At 35.8% G+C, this 25,595-nt stretch overlaps 2 protein-coding genes across 3 annotated transcripts; one reads left to right on the top strand and one right to left on the bottom strand.

Annotated features, from left to right (window-relative positions):
- Positions 1–742: 742 nt before the first annotated feature.
- LOC126601781 (uncharacterized) lies at positions 743–3,826 on the bottom strand. 2 transcript variants are annotated; one of them, XM_050268537.1, is made up of 2 exons: positions 2,236–3,826; positions 743–1,325 (listed from the first exon to the last, which is right to left on the bottom strand). In XM_050268537.1, exons 1-2 carry the CDS (start codon positions 3,635–3,637, stop codon positions 1,291–1,293), a joined length of 1,437 nt encoding a protein of 478 aa, XP_050124494.1. In that variant the 5' UTR covers positions 3,638–3,826; the 3' UTR covers positions 743–1,290. The 2 variants fall into 2 exon arrangements, with proteins under 2 accessions (XP_050124494.1, XP_050124495.1); XM_050268538.1 differs by lacking the exon at positions 743–1,325 and adding an exon at positions 1,327–1,918.
- Positions 3,827–15,899: 12,073 nt separating this feature from the next.
- Positions 15,900–22,877, top strand: LOC126601779 (uncharacterized). Its single transcript, XM_050268535.1, has 11 exons — positions 15,900–16,064; positions 16,156–16,371; positions 16,570–16,665; positions 17,382–17,470; positions 17,557–17,685; positions 18,930–19,050; positions 20,477–20,555; positions 20,660–20,769; positions 21,783–21,961; positions 22,126–22,222; positions 22,398–22,877. The coding sequence occupies exons 1-11, from the start codon at positions 15,984–15,986 to the stop codon at positions 22,692–22,694; spliced, it is 1,494 nt and encodes a 497-aa protein (XP_050124492.1). The 5' UTR covers positions 15,900–15,983; the 3' UTR covers positions 22,695–22,877.
- The last annotated feature ends 2,718 nt before the right edge of the window (positions 22,878–25,595 follow it).

Below are 25,595 nucleotides of genomic sequence, written 5' to 3'. Positions count from 1 at the left end.
TCTTCAGTGTCAATAAAATAAGAACATGTAAAATACGATACCAATATACTCGTATTATTTAAATCAGTCCATCTCATATTAAAGAATCTAGTTCCACATCTAGAATGATAATAATGATGATGAATATAATAATAGTCCACTTGGATAACAAAACAATGGCTGACAGAATCAAAAGTGCAAAAACCAGGCTGGAAAAGAACAAACCAACAACAATTATTTAAAAGGAAAACTAATGAAAAGAGCTTGAAAACTTTGAGTTTTAATGATAAGGACAAAATAAATGGTAAAGTGAATAATACCAAGATTGACTTTTTAGTGTAAAAATGTGATTTTTCGTTAAAGTGAACAGTACCGGATGTTTTTCGTTAAAGTTCCCTTATTTAAAAGAAAAACTAATGAAAGAAATTTGAAAACTTTGAATTTTAATCAAAATAGCAAAAAGGTATTGTAAGTAAATAATACCATTAATGACTTTTTAAAGTAAAAATATTATTTTCGTTAAAAATGAACAATACCAAAAATATTTTGTTAAAACTCTTTACAATAACGTGTAAGTTGCAGCTCCTTTTGGTTGCAATTTGCAACGGAAAGGCCAAAAATAAAGTAGTTACATCCACCACAATGGCAACAACTTGGCTGGTCACGTGAGTGCTATACACGTGCTTGCAAGAATACGCCCGCCTCAGCCACCGCGCGACATAAATCATAATCGAGCTACAAATATTAAACTTAACAACAATGGTATTGTCCTTAATCCTTGTATTTTGTCACCATTCTTAATAACCAAATCAACAACTTGTTTCACTCGAAAAACTAAATCACACAATTCATGTGTTTTTAAGCCTTTACAACACCACTTCCAATTCAAAGACCAACAATAAACAAAAAACAAACACCAATAATTAACACTCACCAATAATTAACTGCATATAAAATATGATGCAGACAGATTCCACCAAACCCACGCCGCACTCTTATCCAATTTCCCATGATCCACACATTATTGTAGTTAATCCATGAAGTCAGCATTCAAATGAAGGATCGAGATCCACTCTGAATCTGTGTCCGGAACAGGCGGATCAAGAATTTCGGACAACTCCATTTCAACCATACGCGCCTTGTTAGCCCATTCCACTGACCCACTTCACAAAAATCTAAAAACTTCATAAACTCACATCCCTTTCTCTCTTGAACAGTTCAGATCTCCTCCTCCACGTGCCCCGGACACGGAGATTGGATCTCAATCCTCAACTCAAGACCAACAAACCGAAAACTGACGAAATAAATACACTAGAAAAATTCCTCGGATACACATGATAACCAGGCTGGATAAGAAGAATCAACAATTACTTCATTTGTATTAAGTTAATACATCATAGCACACATTACTGCATTTTATTACAATATAAAGTAGACTAGACCTCACATTAAGTTAATATAAACAAACTATCAAGCGATATCTCGTTTGAGGTCAAAAAATATTTTTGATGCAGATCCCGCCACATGGTCTACACATATATGCATCATAACCCGAACTACGACTACTCACTTTAACATCTAAAATATTTCCACCATATTTATCCTTGTTCTTGTCACCATTCTTTGTACCCAAAGTAGCAGCATGGTAATCAAAAAGCTCAATAACAACATTCATGTGTTTGTATTCTTCTACTACCAATTTAAGAGCAATATAGAAAAGAGAGCAAACACAGAAGTTACACCAAAACTGCAGATTAATTATGAACAGATGCCATACGTTCTGAATGACAGTTATATCGATATACTAATCAACTTTTCAGGTAACGAAAGCTGCTAACATATCAGGAGAAAACGCTGCTACAATCTTTATCGAGGCTCTTGTCACGTTTCTGGGTAACTACAGCAGCTACATTTCACGCAAAAGGCTCAATCACAATATCTGTATCAAGTATTTTCAGTGTTTCACTACTACTTTCGATTCAGGAACAACTAAAATCCAAAGAAACCCAATACTTTGCACTAAAACAATTCCTCATATACACAAGAAACAATGTTAATTGTCATAACAATAAAGGTTTTCAATTTCAAAACCAGAGACGCATCCACCACAAACCCATACAATTAAATTCTTATTTCTTCTTATTTAAACTGTAGAACCATTAGAAAACAAAAGAACAAACACATTATATATGAATTTTATTATTTATATTTGTCACATAGCAGACGCTTGGGGTGCCATGGAAACAACAACCTTACCATCTTGAATTTGATTCAATACACCAGCAGCAGCTTGTCTCCCATCTACGGGCACCGGAGCAACCGTCTGATATGAAGAAACGACACCTCCTGCTGCAGTGTAGTATACCTGCCTCCCGACGGCGTCATACCCAACCTGTGCAAACCCTTCACTATAAGCTGCAGCCTGCTGTGCCTGCTGAATTTGTTGTGCCTGCTGAGCTTGTTGTGCTTGCTGTGCTGCCACGGCAGTATTGTACACCTGAGCGTCCCGGTACACCTCTGGTGCCATCCTCTGCGGTACTCCATAGTATGCCTGACCAACTGGACCGGTCGCCGGTCTAGGGGCGGGAGCCTGGTATACACCGGTCGGAGTAGAAATGAGATAAACGGGCTGCTCCGGTCCAGATGGGGCAGTCGTCACCGGATAACCCCCAGTGTTCATGTGCCTCTCTGGCATATACGCAGTTGGAAATGGCACAGGTGGTGGCATTCCCACCGAAGACGACCCTTGCGCCGGTTGAATGTTCTCTGGCAGTTTCTGTGTGTAATAATCGCCGGTGTAACCCATAGGGTTTCCCATTTCGTCGCTTTTCCGGTGATAGATGGTGGTCGGCTCGTGACCAGCAACGATTTGCATCCTCTGCAACTCCTGGATCTGCCTCTGAATCTCCGCCTGAGACATCACCGGTTCTCCGGTGTGGCGATCCCCAGATCCAACCAGAGTGCTTTTCACAAGCAAATCGGGAACCGTCGGCGGAGTGACCGAGTTGGGAAATTTCGCAACCGGCACAGCCGTGTAACCCTTATCGAATCCGAACAGGAAATCGGGGTTTGTCGGCGAGGCCGTGACCGGAGCCGTCGGAGAGGATCCATCGGGAGACCCGATCTGAACCGAATTCAAAGCGTCGACGAACCACTGGCGCTCGGACTTGGTCTCGCTGGAGCCGAAGCTAGCGGAAGTGTTGCTGTCAAGAGGGAAGAGAAAGAGTCGGAGCCTGGCGGGCTTAGCTGAAGCGCGGTAGAGCCGGTCGTACTCGACCATCATGTGGTCGAGGTCCTCGTCGTTGGTGACGGAGATGAGAGCGTCGAGATCTTCGCCGGGGAGCTGGTACTTGAAACAAACGGCATCGTTAGAGGTGTCGCAGAGGGAGGAGAGCTTGGAGATGAAAGCGGAGAGCTTGATATTGCGATCGACTGTGAGGATTTTGGTGTCACCGCCGACGTAGGCGAGCTGGTGGTCGTGGGGGCGGGGCTGGATTTTGCCGCCGTAGCTGCACATGAACTTGACTTTGTAGGTGGAGGTGGCGGAGGAGGCTTGGTCGTCCCATGAAGGGGTGTCGCAGTCGATTTCACGGGAGCGAGGGGAGGAGTCGCGGGAGTCCGGGTAGGAGTGGTTGGAGTAGTTGGAGTAGTTCTCCATCGGAAAGTGAGAAAGGAGGGAGAACACGGAGGAGCGAGGAAATCAAATTAGGGTTGGGGATTAAGGAGCCATTGGAAATGAAAAGGGTTAGGGTTTTTGGTGGGGGATTTTGGATTCGGTTGAAAGTAATCAGAAAAAATGGAAAGAATTTTCTTTTCGGGCGTGATTTGGTTGGTTTACGTAGAGGTGAGAATTTGTCTTTTAATTTTCACAATACAATTCTTGATTTTTTTTATTTTTTTATTTTTATTTTTTTGGAAACACAAGATTAGGACACTGATTTTTTTTTTAATTTGGAAAAATTGCGAGATCCATTTTGGAGGTGTGTACAAATAAACTCGTAAACATATTGAGTTTGAATAAGTATACGAGGGGAATCGAACTTAAGATTTTTTTTATTTTTAAGTATAAATAATATCGTTTGTTATATAAAAAAAAAAGTTGGAAACAAATTAGTCTTAAATCGTATTCAAATTCATTTATGATTGAATTATTCGGATCACTTATTTGATTATCCATATCCAATAAACATTATGTTGCTCGAATTGTATGGATTTCAAGACTACAAATAACGCTCGGCAAATTACATGAGCTCTCTATTTTCTCAGTTGTTCGACCCCCTTGCATAAGGTTCTTACCCCTTTATATAGGCTCTTAGTGGACTTCCAAGCCTTGGGTTTCCCCAATCTGGCATTTAATGTGCCACCTATGTAGAGTAGAGTACTAACACATTTTCACCTATTCAAAGGATATTCAGCAATGAAATGACATATGCTTAGTCGAGTTGGCACCCATTTTCATAGTGATGCAGCCAAGCAACTTGCTCGGTCTTAGTTATCCAACCCTGCCTTTCTGAGCAACACACAACCACTTTTGCGTCCCATCATAGGCCTCTGCTTCTGATTGCGAGTTGCCCACGAGCCTGATTGACGTCTGAGTAGACTTGCTCCTGAAACATTGCACCATAAAGTTATCAGGTTTGCCACGTGCCTCTGCCGGTCGGAAAGCACTTTACATAATCTAGTTGGGTTGAGCTAGTCAATGGTCGATTCTTAGCGTACGAAAGTATTATCTTCTAAAGGTGTGTTTGTTGCACCGGATTATCTCGGATTGGACTAGTTTCAGGGACTAAGTTAGACTGGCTTAGACTACACTAAGCTGGACTGACTTAGTGAAGCGTTTAATGCAGTGTCAGACTATCAACTAGAATAATAACAAACAAACAAATCTATTTTTTTCTTTTTCTAGAACTCTCTGTCACTCTCCTAATGCTTTCTCTCTCTTTCTCTTGTCTTCCTGTTGAACTCCCTCTCTATCTATCTCTCTAACTTTCTTCCTCATTAATAAAGTCCATTCATTTTCATTCATTCTCAGAAAAAATCCTCTGTATTTTTCCACAATCTTCCCTTTGTAGTGGAAACTTCAGGATCTCTCTAAATGATTCAAAATCATATTTTGGTTGGGTTTTTGTCATCTGGATTTCTCAGAGCTTTTTTTTCATCTGGGTCTGGCAATTCGAGCATTTTGGATGCTAAAATTCCAAACCAGAAGCATGTTTGATGCAATTCGAGCATTTTTAAAAAATATAACTTCGGTTTTGTCATTTGGGTTTTATCAGATACGGTATCAAAAATCAAATAGCTGTCATCTTCCTAGGCCCCAAATCCGTTAGCGTGAAAGTCAAGGCTTTAATGGCGGAGTCATTGAGCTAACCAGATGCAGAGTAGTGAAGCAGATGCAGAGGAAGCAGGTCTTAGCAATCCGGATGTTTTTGGGGGGTCTCGCTAAGACCACCTAACGAGGGTTTTAGTCGAGGCGAGTCCCTCGTAGTACCATTAAAAGTAGTCCCTGCTTGGAACAAACATTGGACTACACTAAGAGTTAGTCTAGTCCAGTCCAGTGAACTTTAGTGAGGGAAAACAAACACCCCCTAAATCTCTTGGACCTTGGACTTTGACTTTACCTTGGGCTTTTTGTGGCTTCTTACCCACCCTGCACCATTTTATGGGCCTAAAAGTTTCCAAAATAACAAAGTTCAAGAAAAGAAGGGATTATCGAAATCAATTTCTTTTGACAATTAACCACCCAAAATGAGGTTTTTTTTTTTTTTGAACAAACGATATTATCTACACTAAGGGGTGGGAGAGTGGACTAAGCCTCACAATGAACTAGTAATAATGTGGTTCAAATTCCCAAAATGGAGAATTTTTGTCAAACGTAGTGTGTATCACGTGTGCTCCGTCATCGGGGCATTCTTGTAATTTCAAGATTCATAGGTGACTTGAGGAAAAAGTCACACTACTAAAATTCGTGAGCACAAAAAAAAACGTCTAGAGGAAACAAAAACATTCTAGCATTGAACTCTCTAAAATTCTACAAAACGGCTATCATTTAACTCTTTTCTTTTCCACAAAAGTATATCATTATAAGTTCAACTATTTTCTTTTCCACGCCACTTAATACTACGCTATAGTGGTATTCCTATTCATTTGTAAGCGAGAGGTCTTAGGTTTGATTCTTGCCAAAAGCAAATTTGAACCAAATCATTGCTAGTCCATTATGAAGCTCAATCCACTCACCCACCTTGTAGTGTAGATAATATCGTTTGTTAAAAAAAAAAAACTTTTTTGTTTTCCACAAAAGTTTATCATTAAAGTTTATAGTATTTTATAGAGTCTATAGTAGGGAGAAACTAGGTTTTCATCCCTCAGTTTTCTATTTCATTAATTGGAACCTTATTCATTTTCCATTTTTTTATTAAGGTCCCTTGACTTTTATCCACACAATTATTCCACTAATAACAGATTTACATGTCAGCATATTTTATATTTTATAATTAAAAATTATTTAACCATTTCAAGTATATCCATTTATTGTTAGAATGTTACATTTGATATATTTATGGCTAAATTGTGTACATATATTTCTGTTTTTAATTTGTAACAATTTTTTAATCTGTACCAATTTCGTTTTTAGTTTTAACTTGTACCCACATATTTAATTTCTTTTGTGCCCATATTTTAAACTTTTATTTGTACCCATACATAATTTTTTTTTATACCAATAAATTATAATGTATCCATTGGTCCCATTCATATATCTATATTGTACCCATATTTCATAAAATAATAATCACTTTTTTTTGGTAAAATGTATTTTTTTTTTATGAAAAATCTATTCACTTATTTTATCGATTAAATACATATATTTTGTAATAAAAATGTACCCTTTTTTAATTTAAAGCGTACCCATTTTAATTTAAACGTATCATATTTAAAAACAAAAAAAAATTTATTTTAAAATATAAAAAAATGGAAGCTATATATAGAGGTAACAATTTTTACTATATTTCAAGGAACTCCACTAGTTTCTAACCATGTCAAGGAGAGACAAAAGTATCAAAACAATTAAAGCCCTACCAAAAACATGAAAACAATGTTTTAAAATACCAACCATACCCCTAAGATTTTAGGCTTTTAATAGAACCCAGCCTTCACAACTCCAACAAAATTAATATGTGCCATAAGCTTAACCAATCCTCGACTATTGATGCAGAATAAGTTTTGAAACTATAAGTAGTTTGAGTTTAGTTCATTTATTACTATAATCAGTTCAATCAGTCCTGAATCATTTTTGCAGAATCAGTTCAACCTGTCTTCAACAATTATTGCAGAATCAGTTCAACCAGTCCTTGACCATACCATTTTTGCAGAATCAGTTCAATCCGTCTTCGACTATTTTTGCAGAATCAGTTCAACCCATCATCGATCATTTGCAATATCAGAACAACTTATCTTCGACCATTTTTGCAGAATCAGTTCAACCCATCCTCGACCTTTTTTGCAGAATTAGTTCAACCTGTCTTCGATCATATTTGCATAATCAATTTAACCTGTCATCGACCATTGTTGCAGAACTAGTTCAAATTGTCTTCGACCATTTTTGCAAAATTAATTTCAAATACATGTAAAATTAGTTTTGTATACTGTTTTTACTTAAAAAAAATATATATATATATATATATATGCAACTTAATTGACTTTAATACTTAAAAAATATATATGCAACTTTCTTACTCATGCAAGGGAGGTGAAGGTTACAAAAGAATCAAGAGCATCGTAGAGCACGAAATTGAATCAGTTTTATATATTTTTTAATAGAATCAATTTGTATAGTTTTAGAAGAATTAGTAAAGGGGAAGCTTAGTTTGTGTTGAGTTGGGTTAGATTGATTCTTACTTGGTACTTGTAAGTTCCAAAGAATTTACTTTTTTATCAATCAAATTAATTTCAAAGTTAAGTAACATCCTCCTTCAAATTAAATTAATCATTGTGTATTAATTTAATTTCTCTTGTGCAGGCTCCATCATGTGTTCAATCCTTTGAAAGTTGATTGAACGATGTCCAAATGTATAAGGATATAAGATTGATGCTTGTTTTGTAATTTGGTATTTTGTTCACTTGGATCAATTTTTCTTATCCTTTTAAAAAGTTGGAGGGCATATTTGATGTACCTGAAACAAATAAATTTGAATTAGGTTTTCTAAAGTCTTATTCCTAAGTGTAAATATAATTGTTTTAGCTTTTGTACTAGTTAGCTTCACCTAATGATGGGAAGCTCTTTCTTGCGGCAAAAAGGTGTAGATGCCCAACCTCTACATACTACATCATCTCTTTGAAGTGTGAACCCCGAGAAACAAGGCGCCTAGGTGGCACGAACAACTTCAATGATGTAGAGAGAAATGTGAAAAGATACCAAAAATAAAAAGTATTTTTGTAAGTTAAACTCTAGAGAAAAAAAGAGCAAATGATGTCATCTTTCACATTTATTATTTCTTATCTCTCCTTGAAATGTTAAAAAGTGTTATCTCAATATAAAATTAAGTATTAAAAGTATACTCTATGTGTAATTTTTCCTAAAAAAATCTGATCAGATTTCACACAACTTAAAATTGAGGGAAAAATTAAAAGCCCCTTTGGTATTAATCTTTGCATGCTTTTAGAAGGAATTATTAATTTTTGTTATTAAATTTTTTACTAATACTGAAATTTAACATTTTGTTCCTCAAGTAAGGTATTCAAAATAATATGATTCAATCTAAGATTTTGATCAACCAAGTAATGGAACCAAAGTCTTCCTTATAATAGTATGTAAAAATCTATCATATTCGTGAAAGTCAATCACTTTTAAAATTGAAAACAAAAGTCCATATAAAACTCAAACAAAAGTCAATATAAATCTCAATACACTACACCCCTAGTTTGGTTGGGATTTGTTGGGCAAGGAATAATAGAAGGTAAAACTTGATCTGATATGTGATGAGCAGTTCTAGAAGAGTGGTTAGATAAAAAGAGAAATATTAAAGCACTAACTTTTCTTGAGCATCAGAAGATTGTTCAGTAGGAAGGAATAAAATTTGGGTATAGATACAAGCTAACATTTTTTTTGGATAAATACGCACACTCATAATAGTTTTTAGGCTTTGAGCAAACCTTGTACACTTAAAGGGTGCAACTTAGGTTGAGTCAACTTACACCGGTTATATCGTTCTTTGAGAATTTAAATAACCGTGTCCTTGTGTTATTAATATTCTCAATCTGATGTTGAACCCACTCTCTTTTGATTGTTCGAAAATATAAAATTTATTAAATGAAAAATGACCGACTTGATTGAAAATATAACTCCAATTATTACTTCAACATAGCATGATCTTGTAAAGATAATTAGCCATGGAGCATAACAATTAACAATCGTGTTTATAACTACATAGTCACTCCGCATCAATTGAAATTTTCTTTCCCTTTTCACAATAAGATCCACTAGCACTAGGTATGAAATAATTTATGCCTTTCTTTAACACCACATGATCGTTTCTTGAATGATATCTATCCATCCGCCCAGCATACTGGTCACAATGCTCGAAGCTATCTTCGTTCAATATAGCAACTACATAGAGATTATGATCGGTATATTTGAAAACTATTCCAAAAACAATAAAGAAAATAAATTGAGTAAAACCAACTAATAAACTTGATGATGCATGAAAACAAATTGAAAACAAGTCTTGTTATCCAGAACATCTTTAGCCTTGAACTTCTTGCCTTGAGTCCAATAAGACAAGTCATCATGAGATAGGGATGGCAACGGGGCGGATTGGGTTCGGATGTGCCATCCCCATAACCGAACCCATTTGTTTTCCCAGTACCCGAAACCATAAAAAACCCGAACAGGTATTCACCGTAACCGAACTCATTGGATAACAGTTTTCCCATTATGAATTTATGATATTTCTTTGTTATGAAAAATGAAGCAAGTGTTACAACACACTTGCTAAAATTTAACTAATTAAACGGTGATTCTTAAACAAACAAAATGGATACTAAAATGATCATATCCAAAACATCAACCACTTTCAAATGGAAATCTTAAAAGCATAACAACAATACTTAGATGTTCTGGAAAAGTTGATCATAATTCAATATACTCCAGCAAAAACAAGAAATTTAGTTGCAAAAAAGAAAAGAAATCCAAAATGCTCCACCTAATACCTTGCTCACATAACATAATAACAACTAATATTTTTGTTGTGTCCACAAAACAAGCAACTATAATTCATGATGTTCCAGTTCCTCCCTCACAACCATCTTCACATAACTCAATGAAAACAATGAAAAATAAATAAGCATGATTTAAAAAATAATCAGTTACAAAAATTTAATATGCATAATTCAATGTATGTACAATTCGGTGTATATAACTATGAAAAAAGAAATAAGCCAATGTATGTAACTATTCAGTAACAAAAATATAATATGCATGATTACCAATACTTACCTCATCCACATCCACATCCTCAAAGTTGGAGCAGCAACTAGTATGCTCATCGGAAGAAGAAGTTGTTTATAAAAGAGCAAACTTACATTAGCTTATAAATTGAAAGTATATTAATAAAGTAGATTTAGTATATAAGAACAAAAAATATAATACAATGCAGATAATATTAAGAGTTTGAATACCCTTAATTTCATTTCATAACCAATCTTGAGCACATATTAAGGCTTCTAACGTTTTTGGATGAAGTTCATTACGGTGAGGACTTACAAACCTCCCAACTGTAGACATTGGAATAGCCAAAATATCTTTGGCCAAAGAGCTCAAGATTGGACATTTAGTGACATTTGATTTCCACCAACAAAAAATGTTTAAGTCAGATGTTCTAGGCAAAATAGTCTCATTTTAGTGGTCAAGTTCTGACTTCACATTATATGTGGTCGTCGTACTAGAGACAAAACGATCATAATTGTCCATTAAAAGATCAATATCTTCAAATTCAAACAAATTCAAGTGTGATGAAGAAGCAAATAATGTTTGAGACCCCACGTTGGAGTTGAGATTGGACCCATACTTTTTCACCAACTCATAACAAATGTTGCGAATTTTCTCAATTTCACTTGAAGCACTTCTTCCATAGATGAGAGGAAAAAAAATACTCAATCAACTTTATTATAAATCTGGGATCCAAAACAGTTGCTATAGCCATATGTTTTATTTCATCATATGGAGAGTTAAGCCACCGTGACAATGAAATTCTAATCTCACATATTTTTGGAAAATAAAGATTGGCAGTGGGGTATTTAGTTCCAGAGAACAACTCTGAGATATTATAAAACAATTACAACTTCTCACAAGTTTCCTTTCCCATCAATCAATCTTTCTCCTCCGGTAAACACTTATATTGTGATTCTTGTTGTTTTAAACGATAAAAAACATCTTTGTAGATCAAGGTAGTTTGAATTATAAAAAACGTGGAATTCCACTGAGTCTTACAATCAAGCACCAACTTCTTTGTGGTTGAAATTTTCAATTGACGTGTTGCCTCTTCAATCTTTTCCTCTCTTTTGTGTTGTTGACCAATAAGCAACACGATCATGAATTCTCTCAACACCGCTACCAATCATTTCCAAGTCATCCTTAACAATCAAACTTAATATATGTGCAAAACAATGCATATGAAAAATTCTTCCAGCTAGCAAACGTGAACTAGTAGAAAGCTTTTCAAGTATTTGTTAGATCATGGAATCATTCGTAGTGCAATTATCAACAATTAAGGTAGAAAACTTACGATTAAGGTTCTAATCTAGCAAGCAATCCATCAAAGCATTTGTAAGTGTCTCAGCGGTATGAGGACAACGACATAGATAAACCTGACGAAAAAATTACAAGAAAAATAATTATTAAAAAGAATCCAATCAAGTTTTATGCCATCTACCTTTCAGACTTGCAATCACACAAAAATTTCAAAAACACCTTATGAAACTACCAATCTTGACATGGGAACCCCTCTGAAATATGGTACAACAATTATCACTATCTTAGTAAATTGGCTAGGTTGTTTAGTTGTTTTAGATTAGGTGTTGGTACGTTGGGCAAGGATGATGGAAAAAGATATGAAATATTTTTTTCTTCAAACTTTGGACTTATTTTTGTTTTAGATACTTTGTACTATATCTACCTATAATTTATGGTTTTATGTTTCTGGAATTAAAAGTCTAAGTTTTTGTTTTTTTTGTCTCTAAACAATCCTAAAATTAGAAGTTAAATGAACATGATAATAATAAAAAAAAAATTACCTTATAATTTAGCTCTGTAACAACCAAGAGTCATCAATAAAATGTGTTGTAATCACCATGTATCCCCTTTTCTAGTTATTTGTAATCCACATATCAGTAGTTATATCAACTCTGCCTTTTATCTTATCCAACAATTGCATTGTTTTGGACCTCTCATAATAAAAAATTTTAAAAATATCACTCTTGATTGTGTTTCTTGACACCAACTTAAACAATGGTAGAACAACAGTCATGAACCTTCGAAATCCAAAATGCTCCACCATGGAAAGAGGATACTCATGTAATATTATCATTATAGCAAGCTCTCTCATTGCAGTGTCTTGATCAAATGCATAGAGCTCTACTTTTCAATCTCCTCTATTTTGTGTCAATGTTTGCTTCAATCTTTTTTGTTTATGATACACACATACCTTTAAATGATTTCGCAAATGGTTGGTGCAGTTTACGGTTGCTCCACCAAGTTTCTTTTTACAATACATGCATATTGCCATCATTTTTCCATCAATAAGTTGTCTAGTGAAATGTTTCCATACCTCACTTCGGAGATTCGATGTATTACATTTACCTCCAAGTTCCTCAACCATTTTCTCACCCTAACCTTCTAAATCTTGAGTATCAACCACATTCGGAGTTGCTATATTTTGGGGCTGAGTAGTGTGATTTGGTACTTCTTGAATCTGAACGATTGGATTTGGTTGAGATTCTTGATTAGAATCAATTGGATCAGATTGTTGAGAACGAAATTTCCTTTTAGTCATAATGGATTACTGCAAACAAAATTAAAAGAATAAAAATTAACAACAAAGTAATTAATTAAACAAGAAAGAACCAATTAATTAAACAAGAAAGAACCAATTAATTAAACAAGTACACAAGTGTTTTTAACAAGTACACAAATATTAGGAATGCCATGACTTTCAAAGTACTTGATCCAATAGATATAGAAATTGAGCTCAAGCGAAGGTTTGCTTAGATGACTGACCATTTGATTCATAAACAAGCCCAGGTTTGTCATTCGAACCCTGTTTTTAATTCCCTTGGTCATTTAAGTGAGAGGTTTTGTCTAGTTACCTAAACCCTATACTAGGTTAAAGCCCTCTCCTCAGAGAAGGCAACTCTTATTTTCAGAATTGAGGTATGTTGATTATACCTATAACTTTTTTGTTATGAAACTTTAATATTCAAGATGATCTATCCGAGGGACATGACTAAATTTATGCATCATGCAAGCTATCTCGAGGTTGCTAGATGAAAGCAAGTCATTCACCGATTTTTCCGCTACCTCATCAAGGGACATAGAATCGGGCAGACCTTTATTTGAAGAATAATTTGAAGAAAACATAGAATTTTCCGCTACGAAATTTTCAACCCCAAAGAAGAATAATTTGAAGAAAACATATATATTGATGGATTCAGAAACTTCGAGATTTGCAAAAAGTTGAAGGCTTGATTCTTGAAGCAATATCTGCGGCTGCTAATTTGTAAGAGAAAACAAATAGGTTTTTCTCCCCAAAATTGAAGTATTGAACCATCTTTTCTGGCCTTTGAGTTCTTCCAGATTCCATGATTGATTGAAAGCATTACAATTTTTGGAATAAAGTTAGTGTTATAGACCCTTGAAGTCTTGCACGCTTAAGACCTTTGGAGTATCCCAGAATCCCTCAATTGATGATAAAAGTTGCTGGAGAAAAAAAAAAGGGGATTTCATTCTTTTATAAAAAAAATATAAATAATAACTATTTATATTTTTTATTAAAGAATGAAAACGGGGCGGGTTATGGTACGGGTTCAGGGCGAATACCCCTATAACCATAATTGAACCCGAAACCGAACAATTTACCCAACGGTTACCCATAACCATAAAAAACCCAATATTTGATCCCCGAAATCAAACTTTTTGGGTTGGTTACCTATGGAGATTGGGTTTGACGGATTAAATTGCCATCCCTAGCATGAGGGCTCCATCCTTTCTCACCCCCACTATATATTCTACCGCATCAACTTCTTCACAATGGAGTAGTAAACTAACCAAAACCCCAATTCCAATCACCAAAACTTTGTTCATTTCAGTTGCTTGATTTGATTTGATCCCAATACAAAACCACATTACCAATCAATTTAATACAACATAAGCAACTCTTTAAAAATATTGCAAAAGTCTATCATTTAACTCTTTCTTTTTCACAAAAGTATATCATTAAAAGTATGAAATTTTATAGAGCTTTTACTGGTGAGTAAAAATCTATCAAATCTGTGAGAGTCTATCACTAAAAAACTCAACAAAAGTTCATCTAAATCTCAATACACTTCACCCCTTAGTTTGGTTTGCGATATGTTATGAGTAGTTTTAGAGGAGTGGTTAGATAAAAAGTGTAAAATTTTAAAACATTAAGGGCTTGTTTGGTACTCTACTTGAATCCAACTTTTTAAACTAAAAAACAATTTTCAAGTTTTAAGCCTTAAAAACTTGTTTGGTAGGACTATTTTCAAAAAATGAACTCAAGACTAACTAAAAAATATAGTCTATTATCTAAAAACATAAAAAGTGAGTTTTTAGAGTTTTTTAACTTAAACTCACATTTTTCTTTTCTCTCCCTCCTCCCCTCTCACTCCAAATCTATATATCTCTCTCTTTTCTTCTTTATCTCTCCTTTTTTTTACCTTTTTCGTCTATTCCCCAATCCGCTCTCTTCATTCTTTCGGTTTTTTCTCTCACTCTTTTTCCTCTTTATCTCGTCCGATCATCCCTCTTCTTTCTCTTTCCTTCAATCATCTCTTACTTTCTTTCATCCTCTCTCCTCTTTCTCCCCCTCCTACGACCCCTCTTTTTAGATCTCTTTGTCTATTTTAAGTCATAAGATTTAAAATTTTTAAATCACAAACCAATCAAGTTTTTAAGTTTTAAAGAAAATTGTTTTCAAGAAATGTTCTTAAGAAATGTTTTGAGAAATGATAAAGAATTTCAAATAGGATACCAAACAGGCCCTAAACTTTTGTTGAGCATCAAAAGTTTGCTTAGTAGGAAGAAATAGAATTTGGGTATAGGTAGAAGCTCCAAAAAAACCTTTTTGATATATACACACTCATAATAGTTTTTAGGCTTGAGCAAATCTTGTACGCTTAGGGGTGTAGTTTAGGTTGGATCAACTTAACTCGCCATGTCAAATTCTATTTTAAATTCAATTGGGTTGGTTAAAATGAAGTAAAAACTCATATGCACACAACGCGATCTCAACTCGATCTTTTGTTTGTTGGGGCTAGTTGTACCTTGCCTCCCATGTCAACCCATACTTAACATGATTTATAGTCCATATTCGCTTGTCCATATATTACTTACTACACTTCATATTATCTAAAGCTACGTATAAATTTTTAAATAACAATACTTGAAATTTGTTGGTGTTTTTCATTTGTAAAAATGAGTTATAGCGTTGCCTTTACTCTTCTTTCGGTTGAAGCTTTTTTGTTGGCATATAAATGATAATTTTGTAAGTTAATTCAACTATTGCATGGTTGACACGAAAAATGGTCTTGATGTTATTTAGTAAAATCTTATGTCACCACCTGGTTTTGATTTAATGGGCCGACCCGTGATCATGCTCTAACTTGCGCGACTCGCAAGCCCGGCCCGGCCATTAACACAAAACAAACGACTCCTGTACCGAGTCCGATGAAGCTCATTGGTTCGGCCACAAAATCACAGCGTCCGTGCAACAATGGTGAAAGCCGTCGTCGGCGAGGAAACCCAGCTCAAACTAGCCGAGGATCGCCTCGAGAAATCCTCCACCCCCGTGCAGGTTCTCTTTCTTTCTCTCTCTCTCTCTCTCTCTCTAAAGATTGTTGCTTCTGAGTTTTACGGTTTTTGATTTGTTGGTTATGAAAATTCAGGTGGGGCTCCTCATAGGCAAGCTCAGCTCCTCTCTAGACCGAGGCTTCGTCTTCGATTTGATCCCAACGCCGCCGAACGACGCCGGAGCGCCTGCTTGCTCCGTCCTCGAGCCTGCCAAGGACGACAAGAGAAAGGGGCCTAAACCCAAATCTCAGCCCTCCGATTCCTTCTCTCTCTCCATTGACAAGGACTGGGTCGCTGAACATGCCCGTCAGGTAAACAATAACATATAAGAAAAAATGTTCCTGTATATATCTATGCTTGCATATTTATATTCCTATTTGTGTGTGTGTGTTGTGTTGTGTTGTGCGTTTGTGTAATTTACAATATTTGATCTGGTTTCTGGGTTTTGCTCATTGTGCTTGTGTATTTGTAATAAGGGTTGTGACGGCGCAATTTATTTGATGTTTCAGGTGTCTAGAATGTTAGTGGGTGGCATGAAAGTGGTTGGCATATACATTTGGGCTAGTGATAGCGCTTTTAAGAATTCGAACATCACGCTTTGCCAGGTATTCTTTTGTCCCGAATTCGATTGGTCTTATTTGATATATGGATGTTTCTTTGTAGAGCTTGATTCTGGTTGCTAAAATGTTGATCAAGCATTACTTTGTGGACTGTGCTCTCTGAGCTTGGTTGTGTGTAGAAGGTGATGTAGGATACAGTTGGGCAGCGAATTTAGGTAGTGTAGCGGAAGAGAAAACGCCAAAAACTGAAATTAAAACAAAAATAAAAGATATCTGGTTTTGACTCTTTAGGAAATCAAAAGACTAAAACCCTAAATATTAAAATACTAAAAGCCTAGAGATTAAAAGATTAAAACACCCTTTGATTTAGGCCAGACTCCACTTTGGTTCCGCATCAAAAGGATGGTGGGTTTAACTGTGCGTAAATCCCTGCTTAGTCACGGTGAAATATGTTGGAAGGATAAATATGAGATTGATTGGTGAAGGCTTGGTTTCCATAGTGAGCTTTTGGCTGTTGGATGTTGATGCGATCCGTTAGGCATATCAAGTAAAGCTGGAATTCATGAAATTAGGTCTTATACAACATGTGGAAATTTTACAGTTATCATAAATCAAGTAGTAAAGAAATCTTGGCTGGTTATAATGGGTCAGCTATGATCAATACAGGACTGCCTATATTCATTTTAAACTTGTAGCTAACATATGCAAATCTGTGGAAAAAAAATGATTTTTTTATTTATTAATGGAAAAGGCCCTTGCAGACTGTAATGGGAGTTGCCAAAGCAGCGCCCTTCTCAGAGATTGATTGGGATGAGAGACTGCTTATTCACATTTGTTATAGTCCAAGGAGGTATCTTCCAACCTGAATTGTCCCAATTATTCCCTCTTAAATTGTCAAATTTTATTTCAGGCTGACTAAAGAGGTTATTTCTGTAGGTGGACATGTCGAAATTGTGCAGTAGCTTCAAATATTACGTCAAGTAGCCTAAGGCCTTGTGACTTCAAAATGGGAAGGGTCCTAAATTCCCTTCAACATTTTAGGTGCATGTACAACTTTGATATCAGGTACTGTCAGCTTTTCTTATTTAATGATCTTTATTTAACTGAAAGTAGAGGATTTCTTTTATTTATGGCTTCTGAATATGTAGGAATTTGTTTTTCCTCTCAATAGTTCAGGTTGTTGAAAGTCCTGCCTACCAGAGTGCTCTTGTGCTATATTTATATTCTCTTAAAACTTCAAAATAAATTTTCCTGTGATTTTCACACACACCTAAAATTTAGGACCCTTTTTTTAATCTACTTTTCCTTTCAGTAGCCCAATTGAGGATAATTTTGAAATCCCCTTTTCATCATGGATTGAAATTTTAAAACAACCGATGCCATTTATTTTGATTTTGAAAACACCCAATTTTGTTGATCAAAAGAACATGAAAGGATACAGATTCCGTCAAACATAAAGTAAACGATGAACTCAGTTCAAGCAACAGCAAACAGTGAGCTGATTATCTAACTGTCAAGTATATTAAACTATCAATATCTAACCAAGATGCTATCTTAGTGGCATACCTTATTTATCATCTCAGTTGATTTCTTATCCACTATTGAGTCATATCCAAAGCCAACACTGAAGTTGAACCTTAAATCTAAACCCTTTGCCTTTTGCGGCGCTCGAGTATTCATAGGAGCTTTCAAGACTTTAGATTGCTAAACCGGCCAGAAGCAGACCTATGTCAGTATAACCCTTCTTTTAAGCACTTTGACAGTTATCCTGGATTGGAGTGAATCTACATATAATGACTTTCCAAAAAACTGGTTAACAGACGACATTCAGATGGATTGGACAGAATCCACATAATAAAGAATTTCCAAAAAATTGGTTAACTGACGACATTTAGATCACAATTCTAATTTCTTTTCTTAAAACCTTGGCACAGATCTAAGCTACGATCCTCCCACATGTTCAATCTTTATTTTAGCGGTTTCCCCAGAGATCTTTATCATGAATGCAACCTTCATTTTGCTCCACCGTTCACTGGGGCTTCGGTCACCGGCTCCCCTGTCATTTGGTCACCCACTTCCTTGACCTTCTGGCATTAAATAACGAGAGATATGGCAGGTCCGGTTATGCCTAATCCTAAATTGAATGTAACTTGTACTGAGCTTCTACCTCTCCCACTTGATAGATTGCATTCTCATAGTACTGGTGGTCTATCCAATTTAATAATAGTATTTTTGGTTATTGATGCTTTGTTACAACACTAGTACTATAGTGGTATTTGGGTTTTCTCATGGTAGTTATTCTTTCCCAGATTGCCCATATTTCACAAGAATTCATCAAATCTCCAAACTTTTAGTGAAGCCCTTTGTCATGGTATTTCAGTTCATGCGAAAGATTTAAGAAGTGCAAAAGCCATGTTTGATGGAAATTTGGTAAGTAGGCCATTGACTTGTTCCTCTGAAAGTGAAAATTACTGTGCACATTTTTTTAATATGCAAAACTGTGGTACCTCGAATGCCTGTTAATGTGCTGGATTCTTGTGTGTAAGCTAGTGCACTGGATGGAGTCTTTGTTAATGCTCTGGATTACCATGGGTTGGTTCTATTGATTTGTATGTTGATGATATCTGTGATGTAATAGTATACCATATATGTCTTAAATTCCAAAGTAAAAGTTTTCTCAGTCTTCATTGCATGCGCAACTTCTTCTTTTCAACTTTGATGTTTTCGTTGCAAGTTGATAGAAGTATTCTAAATCTGGTAGCGATGCCTGTAGGAATGTGCTGTAGAAAGTTACCTATAATATCTCAAGACTTTTAAGGTACGTTTTGTTTATTTCAAGTCGTTGTAGGTGAGAAAGTTGATACAGCTCGTCATATTAGAATTTTGTTTTGTGCTTCTCAAAATTAGGTTTAAGCCAGATTTTAACGACGATTTTCATCTATTAGCAAATAGACTTATCATAAACACAAATTTATCCACAAAGTGATGAATAAACATTCATCATTTTGCGGATAAAAAGTTCCTGTGTGCTTTATTGGACCTGGCTTTGACATATATGCAATTGCCACAGAGGTTCAATATATCTCTAGTAGGCTGACAGAATCTTGGTTACCACTAGGTTCGAGCCTATATATTTTTTTCTTCTATTCAGGTGAACCTAATTTGGCTCGAAGACAAATTCAAGGTGTACTAGTGTTCTCTTGCTACTCTAGGGAGTAGGGACTATATTTAAAGCAATCAGCCGGACTCTTAAAAGTTTTCGTTATCATTTAAACCTTTATAGGTGATATTAGAAACCCACGTTCTTGTTTGTGGAGTAACTTTTTTCTTTTAATTTTATTGCTACCTCTATGATTACAGATCTAAATATGAGGAATTTAACCATATTCTAGCTGTGGAAAAAATAAAACAAAAATTCATCAAAAGGCAGTCAGCAGAAAAAATTAATAAATAAAACCTTGATCTGTGTCTTAAGGTGGTGCACTTTTAGTCATAGATTCAACTTTTTTTAAACAAAATATGACCTTTCCTTTTGAGTAAATTATTATCGTCCTTGAGTTAAGCTTGCTTGCTACAATTTTCCCTGAGTTTCTGCCTTTTAATTTTTGCATGCGATACTAACCAATTTCAACACCAACATCACATATGTAATCAAGTCCCTCTCAAATTGCCTATACTGCACAAATTCAATTTTGATTGAACCTTGTGGTTAATTTTACATTTTTTAACTGATGCAGACTAAATCATTAATCATATTTACAGCTTAAAGCAGAGTGTTTGAATTGTGCTATCCCCTTGTTGAGTCTTTTAGCTTCAAGTTCTCATCCAGATTTCTCTGTTTTGCATACAACTTTAGGTTGTTAACGATGATCTATGCACATCGGATGGTCTGCATGAAGTCGAGTTGCTTCTACCATTTATGAAAGATACTGAAGGTTTGTTTAGGCATTATTAATTTTCCTGTTAAGTTCTTTTTTTTTTCCATGAATTGCTTCTTCCATTTTGAGTTTCTATTTTAATATGCATCTATATTGTAAAGCTTGCAGCCAGAAAGATACTGTTGGTGTTGTTGATTTTAGCGGTTCTGTGTGTTCCTTTGCATTTTTAAATCCCAAAGAACCAATTTCACAAGCTGTTGCTGATATTAAGGTATACAAGAGATAGTCACTGTTATTTAGCCATTCCTGATGTTACACTGAAAATTAATATATGTTTTAGTCTGCTAACACTTAACATTTGAAATCCACATTTTATCATTAGTTGACTGTACTGCATCCCATTTATCATTGACTGTTGCATTGCCTTTTTAGAAATTCGGGTAAATGTTTTCTTTTATCCAAATGTAAAGTTTTAATTTTAATTTTAATTTTGATATTTAATTTAGTTCTGGTAAATAAGGAGTTGGGGTCCATTGTCTCTGTGGAAGGTGTCCAGTTTCATTTTCAAAGTCCATGTTACTAGGATTTCCTAAGCAGAGTCGGGTAGCAAAATATCTATTGCATTTTGGTTTCAGAATTGCAGTAAAGATGTTGAGAAGCTTCATTCTACTAGATTTGAATCCTTATCTACATAGGTCATTTGAATCAATTGGCAGTATCTTGTGCATATTGTGGAAATCCAAGGGTCTATGTATTTAAGGAATTTTTTGTTTCCATGATATGGTGTTAAATTTTTAAACTTTGAGGCCTCATTTGATAATGAGGATTGGTTTAGGTAGGACTATTCACTATAATTGAAGGCATTTTAAAGGAAGAAATGAATGACAAATTACTTATTTTGTCCAAGTTGAAGGTTACTCATGAAGAATATTTGTCCCTACTAATCCCCACAAAAAAATGATACGATTAACAGGGACAACTATTCTTCATGAGTAACCTTCAACTTGGACAAAAGAAGGAATTTGTCATCCATTTCTTCCGTTAAAATACCTCTAATATAGTGAATAGTCCTATCCAAGCCAATCCTCTCTGTCAAACGAGGCCTGAGTGTTTTCTGATGTGGTAGAAAGAAAACTTTTGCAGTGTCTTGTGTTAAATGTGGTGTTGCTTGCAATTATCGCACAAAGGCCTTGTTTTGATATTTCCATGATATGGTTTTTGCTAGTTTTAATTCCTCTTAGTGTTCATATCCTGTAAAATCATGGATTGCTTGTATGTTTGTAGGATGACATAATCACGAGTCTGCAGAGTAGACTAGATATCATCTGTGATGAGGCAGATGGCAAGGTGGGTCCAACTGAAACTAGTGGCCAGCAAGCAAGAAATGGTGCTGATATTCAGGAACCAAGAGATGGGATATCCAGTGAAACACCTGTTTCTCAAATTGTTCTTCAATCATTCAGGTCTGTTAGGGCTGTTATGTTTTAATAAACAGAGATTTTCACTACGAATTTGAATTATGCCTGATTATATGCCACTCTGATTTTCCATAGTCCTGTAATCTGCCGCTCACATTGCTGAATGTAGGTCACCGTACTGACCACATTTGTTATGCATTTTAAAACAGACAATCATGCAATCTTTCACTTCCCCGAAGAGTCTTTGTTCCTTGGTTAGCGGGTACATTTGTGTGTGACTACCTACAGCCATCCGAGACATTTGAGGTTCGTACTTATAAACTAAAGATATATTAAGGAAATTGGAAAAAAGATGATGCTCCCTTTCCGTCTCTGGTTCTGAAGAACTCTATTTGGACTCAATCAAGCACGAGTTTTTCAGTTACTCTCTTTAGTTCAATGTGTTAGCTGTTCTGACCTTTTGCTTTCCATGGTTGCTTAGGTTCTGAAAGATCGATGTGTCGAGTTGTTGTCTATGGAAGCTCCAGCAGATGACTCAACAATCTTGGAACCAGAAATAGACGCCCCATCTGCAGTGACCAAATCTTTCTGGGATGTGGTGGTGCCGCTTCCCTCGGCATCTGACTCCTGTTTGGAGAAGAGTGGAATCGAAAAATTAAGGGGAGAAAGTAGCCGAAAATCTACAGAGTTCTCTAATGTCAACATCATGGCTGCTGGTATATTCCTTCTTCTCTCTATCATTATAGGATACATTCTCATATTCGTAAGGAGATCGTAGTTAAAGCAAGCCTCACTTGTTCACACTAGTTAATTTTTTGTGGTCCTATAAAATCAATTTACTTCTTCCATTGAATTTCCTATTACTTATACAGTAAAAATATGCAGTTGCATTAGATGTGATGAGCATTTTTGATACCGATGATTACGTATTATTGAACATTAATATGATAAATTCTTGGAATCCCTTTTGCTTTGATCTCTCATTCCACGTATAATATGAAATCATGCGTACATTAACAAACCAAGGACCCAGAAATCCAGATTATCTTGCATTGAAGTGCCGAGGCTAGCATTCGGACGATGTTTTCTAATTTCCAGGCTGATCAAAGTCCGACGCAATTCAAATTATGGTACGTACTTAGAATTCCGTTGAATAACCATTTTGTTTTTAGCTATTAGTTTTCACCGTCTAGCGTGGGAAGAGGGAAGAAGAGGAGTGGTCGAATTATACAAGTCTATGACTTGGAGCTAAAGAAATACAAAGCCCTTTAGGATTACAAAACCTAGCTCAATAAATCATGACCGGATTATCCTACACTAACATCCCCCAGAAAGCGAGGGTTCAAAAGACCCTTGGTGAGGAGATGCGCAGGTTGATCAACAGATGGAACAAACTGTATCGTAACACGCTCTCGTACAAAATGATAATCAAGAATCCACCGTGACTAACAATTGCAATCTCCTTCTCTTTACGCGTCCACAACCTGGACCAATTGAGAGAAGAGAAAAAAAAAAAGAATTAACAGTTAACACCTTTCCACATTGCCAATACAAGAACAATTGTCAAAATAGCTGAAATCTATAACTTAAATCATTAACATGTAACTTGACGAACTTGTGCGATCTATAAGATTTATTGTAAAACTAAACACCTTAAAAACTTGGAGAAAACTTGGATTACAAGACAGCATGCCAACACCTTAAAAACATGAATTGGCGCAGCATACCTGCAACATAACAATTTTCCTGTAGGCACCAAGAAAAGAATTCATGTTGCTCGCCACAATTTTAAGTTAAGTTTAGATATCATTCTCTTTCTTTTCACCTTTTCTTTTCCTCGATGATTCTTTTTGTGGTCATGAATAATAAAGAAAGCAGTTACCAAAAATGCAATGGAACTTCAGAGTAATTAAGAGATCACCAGTTCAAAAACTTCAGTCCCCTAGCTGCCACTTGTTCATTTTTCTCTCTAATGTCAGGCGTCCACAAAATGTCGTCCTCATTTTCTATCTAAACAATCAATCAAAGTTGATGGTTAGACAAGCACACTGTTCTAAAAATCCCCGCCTAGGCCCCAGCCCACCGCCCCGATTAATGCCTAGGCCCCAGCCCACCGCCTAGCCTGCCTAGGCACCTGCCTAGCCTGCAACTCACTTAGACAGAAAATACATAACTTTCATTTTGCATTTTGTTTTTTTTCCAATAAATTGTAAGAGACTTGTTGCATACTTGAATGAACAAACATTATATCCTTATTTCACATGTTTTCATTATGTTCCAATACTTCATGATATATATGCATTCTATTTTGTAGTTTATGATGAAATTATATATATTTCAAGTAGAAGCAGACACTTATTTACATGAAATATGATAGATTTACTTAAATCCGCCTAGCCCGCCTAGGCGCTTGCCTAGGCCCCGCCTAGCCGCCTAGGCGCTAGGCCCCAGCCTGCCGCCCGACTAGTACCTAGCGACTTTTAGAACCTTGGACAAGCAACCAAAACCAAAGCTAGTCAACCGACGGCCATAGCTTTTGTCAATTTAATTGCAACAAGTCACTTGCCAGTGAAAAATCAATTGCAGGAAAAAAAGGCCGATACTCGCTAATGCTTCTCCTCTTGTCACATGGATGAACACCCTGCAGGAGAAGAGAAAAGCACACATTTAAGTACAATGTCCAGTTAAAACCCAGTGGTTGTGTGAAGGGTGAGAGAAGGAAATTTTGAAATGAACCACTTTACTCAATTTGTGTGAAAAATAGCTGAATAAAATATGTTCAAAATAAATCATCACAGAAGTTTGTAATTCTGGACGAGCAAAAGGGGGCCGGCTCAGAGTTCTGTATAGGTAGTGTGGATCCAGGTATCAAATTTGCATTAACATCTAACATGACAAGCCCTTGACAGGTCAGAATAAAATAGAATTCTTCTATATAAACCGCATAAGGATGTGCCGTAATGTTACACCATTGAGAATAAAAAACAACTACTGAAATCAGGATTTTCAAATCCTTTTCCCTAAGGTTTTCTTATTTTTATTGCATGAGTGGAGTCCAAATTACCCAAACCAGACCCCATCACACTGTGTGTTTCTTTGTACCTTCTATACATAGCCTACATAGCTACTAGTTTTAACTTTTAACATGGCATACCAAACGTTCGCGGCAAAGCTCCACTGCTATAAATGGTGGGGAGTTTAGACTTGAAATTGCAGGATGGTTACTGTTCCCAGCGTTTGCAACCATTAGAGGAGGTACATCTATCCCATCTGTGTATGCTTCACCCCCAAAAACACCCACTGCTGTCTGCATGGTCCCACAAGGCAACTATTGGTTAGAAACAAAAGTGCCTTAACAGCAGCTTAATGTTTCAAGAAACATATACTTATCCAATCATTCAATAATTAGTCAAGTGCAAAACTGAAATAATAATTCTAAAAGCAAAAATAAATGTTCACACTATTACATGAAACCACAAAAAAAAAAAAAAAAAACTAATTTCTCTAGCTGGCGATTAGTTATCATAGCCACTATCAGTTTTCAAAAGAGAGATATCAAAAGCAAGACTGTACGGTTAACAGTGTCAAGTTTCTAAATCATTTCAACAGCACCTCGTCATCTTAATGTCTATTTGAATCCAACTCGCTTCAACAAATGTAAATTCTTAACTAAACCATT

Source organism: Malus sylvestris, chromosome 15, assembly GCF_916048215.2.
Source record: "Malus sylvestris chromosome 15, drMalSylv7.2, whole genome shotgun sequence".
Lineage (NCBI taxonomy): Eukaryota > Viridiplantae > Streptophyta > Magnoliopsida > Rosales > Rosaceae > Malus > Malus sylvestris.
This window is presented reverse-complemented; position numbering and strand designations above follow the sequence as displayed.

Bases quoted from the DNA above. Each gene is read 5' to 3' on its own strand.
- LOC126601781 (XM_050268537.1), bottom strand. From the start codon at position 3,637: ATGGAGAACTACTCCAACTACTCCAACCACTCCTACCCGGACTCCCGC. The intron at 1,326-2,235 runs GTAAGGTTGTTG...CTTCTTATCCAG, and splicing joins ATTGAATCAAATTCAAGATG to CCTGGTTATCATGTGTATCC.
- LOC126601779 (XM_050268535.1), top strand. From the start codon at position 15,984: ATGGTGAAAGCCGTCGTCGGCGAGGAAACCCAGCTCAAACTAGCCGAG. The intron at 16,666-17,381 runs GTATTCTTTTGT...AGGCCCTTGCAG, and splicing joins CGAACATCACGCTTTGCCAG to ACTGTAATGGGAGTTGCCAA. The intron at 20,770-21,782 runs GTATACAAGAGA...GTATGTTTGTAG, and splicing joins AAGCTGTTGCTGATATTAAG to GATGACATAATCACGAGTCT.